Source organism: Diplotaxodon limnothrissa, linkage group LG5, assembly GCF_057381915.1.
Source record: "Diplotaxodon limnothrissa isolate DT_005_m linkage group LG5, D_limnothrissa_male_GT1.1, whole genome shotgun sequence".
Classification (NCBI taxonomy): domain Eukaryota; kingdom Metazoa; phylum Chordata; class Actinopteri; order Cichliformes; family Cichlidae; genus Diplotaxodon; species Diplotaxodon limnothrissa.
This window is the reverse complement of record NC_140600.1, coordinates 12085768-12095288: the sequence shown is the minus strand read 5'-3', so window position 1 is coordinate 12095288 and position 9521 is coordinate 12085768. Positions and strand designations below refer to the sequence as shown.

General features: G+C 42.0%; 1 protein-coding gene across 2 annotated transcripts; it reads left to right on the top strand.

Moving 5' to 3' along the window:
* The first annotated feature begins 1 nt into the window (after position 1).
* Positions 2–9427, top strand: LOC146631670 (dynein axonemal heavy chain 1-like). 2 transcript variants are annotated; one of them, XM_085353851.1, is made up of 24 exons: positions 2–148; positions 272–439; positions 544–735; positions 962–1093; positions 1299–1424; positions 1535–1654; positions 2271–2420; positions 2519–2679; positions 2867–3092; positions 3245–3440; positions 3552–3703; positions 3789–3985; positions 4100–4244; positions 4367–4525; positions 5042–5173; positions 5309–5483; positions 5629–5804; positions 6063–6239; positions 6860–7030; positions 7214–7344; positions 7793–7937; positions 8208–8414; positions 8599–8833; positions 9233–9427. In XM_085353851.1, exons 1-24 carry the CDS (start codon positions 17–19, stop codon positions 9352–9354), a joined length of 3927 nt encoding a protein of 1308 aa, XP_085209977.1. In that variant the 5' UTR covers positions 2–16; the 3' UTR covers positions 9355–9427. The 2 variants fall into 2 exon arrangements, with proteins under 2 accessions (XP_085209977.1, XP_085209978.1); XM_085353852.1 differs by having other exon boundaries at positions 17–148; positions 5309–5479; positions 5625–5804.
* The last annotated feature ends 94 nt before the right edge of the window (positions 9428–9521 follow it).

Here is a 9521-nt window from a genome sequence, read left to right as displayed (position 1 = left end):
TGAAGCAGTGTGCATTATGAAAGGCATCAAACCCAAAAAGGTACCCGGGGAGAAACCTGGCACCAAGGTTGATGACTACTGGGAGCCTGGGAAGGGTCTGCTCCAGGACCCTGGAAAGTTTCTGGAAAGTCTCTTCAAATATGATAAGGTGTAGTATGTATTGACGAGAACGTTATTGTTGACTTTCTCAGATTTGAGTTTATGCTTCAAGTTTCAGTGTTTGATGTTTGCAGTGTATTAAAAGCAGCTTTTTCTGCCTCCTATACTGCAGGATAACATCCCAGAGAATGTGATCAGCTTAATCCAGCCATATATAGATAATGAGGAATTTCAGCCAGCTTCCATTGCCAAGATTTCCAAAGCTTGCACTTCCATTTGCCAGTGGGTGCGAGCCATGCATGCATATAACTTTGTGGCGAAGGCTGTGGAACCTAAAAGGGTAAAACTGTGTTAATTATTTATGTGTGACATACAATTGATATAGTAATATGTCTTTCAGATAACAGAGTCATCAAAACAGTAAATGTGTAAATTTGCGTGCAGATAGCTCTCCAGGCAGCCCAAGAGGACTTAGCAGAAACCCAGCGAAATCTGGATAAAGCCAAAGAGAAACTGGCAGGAGTTGAAGCTGGGATTGCCACTTTGCAGGCCAAGTACCAGGACTGCCTAGCTAAGAAGGACGAGCTGGACAATAAGTATCAACTATGTGAGGCTCGCCTCGTCCGAGCAGACAAGGTCAGACAACTGGGAGTAAAAATTACAGTTACAACCCACATGGCCAAATCAAGCAGTTAGAAACAACACATTAACTTATATAGTAATGCAATTGTTTCAGTCTATATACTAAAACTGTTTGGAACATATACATAAATATGAAAAAATAAAACAACAGAAAGCAGAAAGGTTTACGATACCAGTTACTATGTGTCCTTAAATGTTAGTCTGTTTTTATATTTCCCAGCTTATTGGTGGATTGGCAGATGAAAAAGTGCGTTGGAAGGAGACAGTACAACATTTGGATTACATGATCAGTAACGTAGCCGGTGACATGCTTCTGTCTGCAGGATATATTGCATACTTGGGACCCTTCACTGTAAGTTTATCATAATAAAATGTTGCACTGTATCTGTCTATATTCCTCATTTTAGCATGTCTCCATCTGGTCCTCTCCCACAATACAATATACTGTATATGCAGTTATCAATGAAGCATAATTTGTGTGTTGATTATTTTTGTTTTTGTTTTTTTGTTTGTTTGTTTGTTTGTTTTTTTTTGGGGGGGGGGGGGGGGGGGGGCAGGGAGAGTACCGAGCAGCCATGGCTAAAGAATTGCTGAAAGGTTTCAAAGAGCTGGGTGTTCCACACACTGATGTACCCAACCTGGTCAGCACTCTGGGAGATCCAGTGAACATCCGCACCTGGCAGGTTGGAGGCAATTTATTCATAGGAGTGCCTTATTTTGTTTTTTCACCCTTTCTGGGTTAATTTGACTTTTTATTGTGTTAATGTTATTTTTTATTTCTATGTGCCTGTAGATAGCAGGTTTGCCCAAGGACAACCTTTCTGTGGAAAATGGTGTGATTTCTCAGTACTCTCTGCGCTGGGCCCTCTTCATTGATCCTCAGGGACAAGCAAACACATGGATTAAAAACATGGTGAGGTCAAACTGTGCTGATTATGTCAAAACTTGAGAGAAGAAAAAGAGCAGTATTTGGATATACACTGCCCAAAAAAGATAAAGGAACACTTTAACATACATTTAACTATACAGATATTTGCTTGGGATTGTGTTAGGAATTACAGGATGCCACATTGTTTGATGGAAATGAAAATGATTGACCTACAGAAGGCTGAAAAGATGAGAAGGGGAAGATGTCAGTGGCCTCTACCTGTAAAATTATTGCTGTTTTTGCCTCATTGACCCTCCAGTGTACCTGTTGTTAGTGTCATTAACACCAAAGCAGCTGAAACTGAAACTGACCCCAACCGCTACTTAACTGACCACATCAATATCCCATAAGTTTAACTATCTTGATGCTATAGTCTGATTAAAAAGTGTTCCTTTAATTTATTTTTTTAATGTGATATGTAATTATATGATCAAGTGTCAGTATCATAAAGTTTCTAGTGCACATAATTAATATGTTAACAACAACATCACAGGTACCTACAGTGATGTGTAACAAACTCTGGACATATTATTAACACATACATGCTTAAATAGATTTTTGATTTACTGCTTACTCATAAATGTTTCCTGTGGTCACCCAGGAAAAGGACAGTGGGTTGGAGGTTGTGAAACTCAGTGACCGGGACTTCCTGCGCAGGCTTGAGAATGCAATCCGCTTCGGTAAACCCTGCCTCTTAGAGAATGTGGGGGAAGAACTAGATCCTGCTCTAGAACCTGTCCTGTTACAACAGGTAATTACTCACACACCTGCTGCAAACAAATGGTTCTTTTTATTTCAGTGTTATTCACCTTTCTAACACACCACTATGTTTATCTCACACCTATTAAGACTTTTAAGCAGCAAGGCCATACTTTACTGAAACTGGGCGATTCACTCATCGACTACCACGAGTCTTTCAAGATGTACCTCACAACCAAGCTGCCCAACCCACACTACTCTCCAGAGTTTTCTGCCAAAGTCACACTCATAAACTTCACCCTGTCACCCAGGTAACACACATTTTAATTTTAGTATCTGCTGTGATTATAATTTATTTAGTCCATAACTGAAAAGATTGGCAGGATGTTAAAATGTAATTGCTTGGACATTGTCCTGAATCCTGCAAACCTGTTTCTGTTAGTGATACTTACTCATACGGTCTGAATTTGTGGGACTGTGCATTCTATTTATATTCAGTGGTCTACAAGACCAGTTGTTGGGGATGGTGGTGGCTAAAGAGCAGCAAGACTTGGAGGTTGCAAAGAACCAGCTAATCACCAGCAATGCCAAGATGAAGCAGGAACTGAAAGAAATTGAGGATGAGATACTGTTCCGACTCAGCTCCACAGAAGGCAATCCTGTGGACAATGAGGAGCTCATCCGAGTGTTGGAGGCTTCGAAGATCAAAGCTGGAGAGATCAAGGTCAGGCAGTGGAAAAGTTTTGTGTCCAATATTGTATATCGGGGAAGTGTTTAAATAATTTTCTTTACACCCTTGTTCATAAAATGTTGGTGATGCATCATTAAACTTTTAAGCCACATTTGCTCTGTTTTCGATGTTGGGGTTTCTGGCAGGCTAAAGTGAAGGCAGCAGAAAAGACAGAGCAGAACATTGATGCTGCCCGTCTGGAGTATGTCCCTGTGGCTGTGCGTGCACAGATCCTCTTCTTCTGCGTGTCAGATCTGTCCAATGTTGACCCAATGTACCAGTACTCTCTGGAGTGGTTCCTGGGAATCTTTTTGTCTGGTATTGCCAACTCTAGAAGTGCAGGTAGTCAGCAAGATTATACACTGAACTACATGTGTGAAGATAACAAAATCACAAGAACCAGATGTGAACAATGTTATGGTAGCACCTTTTTTCTTGACATGTTTCACACAGACACAGTGGAGGAGAGAATCTGGAACATCAATGAATATTTCACCTTCAGCCTCTATGGTAATATATGTCGCAGCTTGTTTGAGAAACACAAACTGATGTTTGCCTTTCTCCTGTGCGCTCGCATCATGATGAACGACAAAAAGATTGACATGGTGAGTAACGGCAAGAAGGGGATCTGTCATCTTCTTTAAGCAGCCTAAATACACGTGATGAAGCTGCATCGCCTCCTTTTGACAGGTCGAGTGGCGCTACCTGTTGTCTGGAGCAATGCCTGTCCAACAGCTGGCCAACCCAGCAGTAAGCTGGCTGTCAGAACGTGCCTGGCAGGACATTTTAGGCCTCAGCACTCTGAAAAATTTTTCTAACCTGGCGCAAAGCTTCCCTGAACATCTGGAGGGCTTCAAGAAAATTTTTGACAGTAGCCAGCCTCACAGGCATGTAAAGCCAAACACCGTGCTAACACATTCACACTTTGCACCTTCATTTGTACGTTGCAGAAGCTGTGAGTGTCTAACAAGCTGTGCTTATGTCTGTATATTTGCCTAAAGGGAGCCCCTCCCAGGAGCGTGGGATGTCATCCTGGACTCTTTCCAGAAGCTGTTGGTCCTGCGCTGTCTGAGGGCTGACTGCCTCATTCAAGGCCTGCAGGACTTTGTTGCTGCTGAGTTAGGACAGCGCTTCATAGAGCCTCAGGTAAAGTACTTCTCCCGTCTTAAAATGCATAGTAAATCTCAGTTGTGTGCAGTAACATGACACTATGACACAGTATGTGATAACATCAATTATGGCTTATTTCTCTTTCCATCTTTCTGCAGACATCAGACCTGTCTGTCGTCTTCGCAGAGTCATCTTCCTCCACTCCCCTGATCTTTGTTCTGTCCCCTGGCACCGACCCTGCTGCTGACCTCTACAAATTTGCTGATGTCATGCAATTCTCCAAGAAAATGAGCGCCATCTCTCTTGGCCAAGGCCAGGTCAGTTTTAGAAGGGGGGCCTGGGAATTCTCACTCTCTCTCACACACACACTCTGACTCACAGGAATCTGCTGTAAATCACATTTTCACTGAACCAGGCCAGTGTCATTTGTCTTGGTGAGAATGAGAATGAGAGCACCGCTGTGCTAATTGTTTTCACTATTTATGACCATTCCAGGACAATGTACTCTAGGGGCCATAAATGAGCTTAAGAAGCTTGAATGATAAATGCAGACTCAGTGTCCAAAAACCTTAAACCGTGCTGGCAACATTCTTCTAGCAGCACACTTTAGACGTTCAATAGACATTAGCATCACATTACTTGCAATTACGTGATCTTGGCTCGTGTCAGGCTTTTTGTATCCCCCTTCTCAATTTCTGTCTTTCAACTGAGTGTCCAAAACCTTTCAGCTGTAGGCAGATGCACTGAGGCCCACAGTCAAAATATTATTTATGAGACCAGCTTCTCCAATAATGATTAAACCTATCAGAAATGCTGTCATTTGTGTGATTCAGGGCCCCTGGGCTGAGAGTATGATGCACGATGCCATGGAAAGAGGTCACTGGGTTTTTTTCCAGAACTGTCATCTGGCACCCAGCTGGATGCCTACCCTGGAGAGACTTATTGAAAACATCAACCCACTAAAGGTGACAACAAGAGGACACAAATATAAACCAGAAGCAAAACAGATCCTCAGTGTGTATATGCTAGACTAGCCAAGGACACAGAGCTTTTTCATCCTTTATATTCCAAGGGAAAAATCTGTCTCTTTTCCTGTACAGGTGCACGAGAACTTCCGCCTGTGGCTCACAAGTCTTCCCAGCAATAAGTTCCCGGTGTCTGTTCTGCAGAATGGTTCCAAGATGACCATTGAACCTCCAAGAGGCATCAAGGCCAACCTACAGAAAACCTACATGAGGCTCACTAATGATTTTCTCTCCTCTTCCACCAAGGTCTGTCTCAAGTACTTCTAGTGTCTCTGATTGGTTTCCCATATTTAGCTCCTGCTGCTTTGGTTTGACAACATATAGTAAAGTCTTCTCAAACCAGTGTGTAGATTTGCTATGAATGGTTCCTCTACTCTTCTTTCTTGTCTAGACAGCAGACTTTAAGTCTTTGCTGCTGTCTCTCTGCCTGTTCCATGGAATTGCTTTGGAGAGACGAAAGTTTGGCCCTTTGGGCTTCAACATTCCCTATGAGTTCACTGATGGCGACCTGAACATTTGTATCAGCCAGCTCAAAATGTTCCTGGATGAGTACCAGGACATCCCATACAAGGTGGAGGCAACACTTCTGTCTCTGTTTCATTACCTATTTGAAGATGATGTTTCAAATTGCTCCTACTTATACATACTGTTTCTTACAGTTATAAGAATGTTTCTTACAGATAGTTGATGTATAAGCTATAAGCAGAAACACAGGCCATCTAGGAAAGACGCCTGTGTTCTGGTTTTTGGTAGAAATTATGTGTGTGCATCTGCCTGTGCTGAGCATGTTCATTTGTCTGTCTCCCATTGCTGTCCTCCACCTGTCCAGGTTCTAAAATACACTGCAGGAGAGATTAATTATGGTGGCCGTGTGACAGATGACTGGGACAGACGATGTCTGCTCAGTGTGGTGGAGGACTTCTATTGTCCTGCTGTCCTCAGTAGTGATCACGTCTACTGTGCATCTGGAGTCTACCGGCAAATAGACACAAAACTGGATATCAAGGTTAGATAAACTCAGAACTCTCTGTTTACTATACATAATTTTGAGTTTATAACAGGCTATTGATTGTGAGACAAGCAAAGTATAAAAGGCAAGTGTGTGCCTTATCAAACTTAAATAGGGGCATATGTTTGTTTTAAAAAACAGAAAAGAGTCATGCTATATGCATTTTTTGGAAGTAAGGCTAAGTTAGCCAAGCCTGGGGGGAAACATCAGTCATGTAAAACACCATGAGTCACACAGCCATCAAATACAAATCAGTCATAGAGAACAAAAGTTTCCACAGCTCAGAGAAGTTAAACTATCACATGAGTTACTGTGCTGCAATGCCACAGTGTGTTTCCCTTTGTGTGAGTTTGTTCTTTAACAAGTTCACAACAATAGAAACTGTTTTCTCTCTTCTTGCTGCCATTCTCAAACAAGGAAATATAACAAGAGAGGCGGTGAGTATTTGCCTGCAGTAACACAGATTGCAGAAAAGCCTGAAAGCTTGTGATTTAAGCTTAGACTAGAAATGCAGTCCAATCAAGACATTTTGTTAAAAATGCTGTAAAATGTTAACTCTGATCATGTCAAACACTGACTGCTTGACTGACTCGCTGTCATGGCAATTGTGACCCTAGGGTTATTTGGCATACATTCGTGGTTTGCCCATCAATGACACACCTGAGATCTTTGGTCTCCATGACAACGCTAACATCAGCTTTGCTCAAAATGAGGCCTTTGGCTTGTTAGAAGCTGTGGTTCGTCTCCAGCCCCGAGCTACATCTGCTGAGGGCAAAACTCTTGAGGAGGTACCGATACAGATTCATTTGTCTTTAGATGTCTTTATTATTACTACTAGCATCATGTTATTGATTGCTTAATAATTCAATTTAGCACTAATTGTTATTGATTGCTTTGTAATTAAATAGAGTTTGAGAGGTGCGGGGCATGTGATGTGTTGTCTATGATCTGTTTTTCTTTCTTCGCTACAGATAGTGGAGGAGATAGTGGCAGGCATCGTTGAAAAGATCCCTCCTCCTTTTGACATTGAAGAAGTGATGGGAAAATACCCGGTGCTCTACGAGGAGTCCATGAACACTGTGCTCATCCAGGAGGTCATCAGGTAACATTAGGCTGTACTATTAGTCAGAAATTTGTCCAGAGTGAGTCTGGAGGCTGAAGGTCCCAGAATCCGACTTAGCATCTCCCGAGTCATTCGTATTGATCAGCAAACTTTTTTTTTTTTTTGTATATATAGAGAGTAGAAATATTTTGTCCATTAAGTGAAGGTTTTTTGTTATCACGAAGAAATTTGAGGAGGAATGAAACATACGGGGTCATTTCATCATTCCTCTGCAAGGTGAATGCTTATCTGTTTTTGTGGAACTATGCACAAAAAGAAATTTTTGCACATTAATCAACCTGATCTGGGAGTGTCTCATTACCTCACACATATTAGTAGATTTCTGGTAAGTCATGCCCTGAAAATTGCGTTTTACTCAAACTGTGGGCATGTGGTTATTAGTGCTTTAGTAACTTGTAATTGTGTTTGTTTGTTTTTTATCTTTCAGATATAACAAGCTGCTGGAGGTCATCTCTCTGAGTCTCAGAGATATTGTGAAGGCTTTGAAAGGTTCAGTGGTGATGTCATCCGCGCTCGAGCTTATGGCCCGCAGCTTATTCAACAATGCGGTGCCTGATATGTGGAAAGCCAAGGCAAGGCACACACAGCTGTTACTTTACATGTGACTCACTTTGTAGCAGGGGCTGCACATGTGAATGTATTCTCTTTTTTTCTCTCTGTTGTTATCCTTTTTTTTCTTCAAATTTTTGTATCACTAGATTGTGCACACTTGTGACTTGAATATTTGAAGTGCCATTTCACTGGGCAGAAAATCAAATAAAGATATTTCTGTTCTCCTCCTAAAATGTAATAATGTGCTTTCTGAGAATGCACAGTTTGACTCCGCTGTTCTCGTTCTTCAGGCCTACCCGTCTCTGAAGCCTCTGGCCTCCTGGGTGTCAGACCTGCTTCAGAGGATCAATTTCCTACAGAGATGGATCTCTAACGGCATTCCACCTGCGTTCTGGATTAGCGGCTTCTTTTTCCCGCAGGCTTTTCTCACCGGAACCCTCCAGAATTATGCCCGTCGCTTCGGCACCTCAATTGACACGATTGGATTTGACTTTGAGGTCAGACTGTAGGCTGCCTCACTAGCAGCAATGTTTTAAAGAACAGTCTTACAGATGTAGAACATTGCTTCATATCTGTATGTATATAAAGTGCTACATTCATAATGACTTTACCCCCCACCCCAACCCTAACCCAGGTTTTCACTGGTCTTGACCTACTTTTTTGTGATGATTTATCCTTCAGGTATTAGTGAAGTCAGTGTCAGAGATAACAGAAACACCAGACACAGGCTGCTACATTCATGGTCTATTCCTGGAGGGGGCTCGCTGGGATAACAAGGCAGGTCAGCTCGCAGAGTCCAGACCCAAGGAGCTCTACACCCAAATGGCCGTCATCTGGCTGATCCCCAAACCCAACCGAAAGCCTCCAGCCTCAGGGATCTATGTATGCCCTATCTACAAGACACTCACACGAGCTGGTCAGTATATAGAGGAGTGATATAGATTAGTATAGAGATTATAAGAAATAATATAGATTAATTTGAGTTTTTTGTAAATTTGTGAGGAAAAAACAAAAGAAAAGTCCATGTTTGTGAAACTCTGGCTCAGGTTATGATCTGTAGTCATTAGGTGTGCCGTCATAGGTTTGTGCGTATCCCTGTTTGCTGGTTTTATTACTCACCCAAAATAGACTCCAGTGAGGGTCTAATTTCATGAAGCATCTGAAAGTGCAGCTCAGTTTTTTCCACTCGCAATGCCAACGTCTTGGCACCTTAGGCTGCTCACAAATCCTTCCTTCAGTGTAGCAATGAAAAAACAGAAATGGTTTAAAACACTTTTGTCTTTAAGTCACTGAAGTGCTCTGTGTGCTTTTGCAGGGACTCTGTCCACCACCGGCCACTCTACGAACTATGTGGTGTCATTGGAGTTGCCAACACATCACACCCAGAGGCACTGGGTCAAACGGGGTGTTGCACTCATCTGTGCACTGGACTATTGAACGAGAAATTAGTTATTATTAGTTATTGCTGTTAGTTATTGGTTATCTACTTTAATCTATCTAATAAACTGTTCACAAGCAATATCCTCTGTGTTTATTTACCATCACTAAAATCACTTGGTAATTGGATCCTTTTTTGTGTGTATTTTCTGCACAGCCAAATATAC

What these genes read in the sequence shown, in the direction of transcription:
- LOC146631670 (XM_085353851.1), top strand. Translation starts at nt 17, where the DNA reads ATGAAAGGCATCAAACCCAAAAAGGTACCCGGGGAGAAACCTGGCACC. An exon ending in ACCAGGACATCCCATACAAG is followed by an intron (nt 5,805 to 6,062) that starts GTGGAGGCAACA and finishes CCACCTGTCCAG; the next exon opens with GTTCTAAAATACACTGCAGG. An exon ending in CGATTGGATTTGACTTTGAG is followed by an intron (nt 8,415 to 8,598) that starts GTCAGACTGTAG and finishes TTTATCCTTCAG; the next exon opens with GTATTAGTGAAGTCAGTGTC.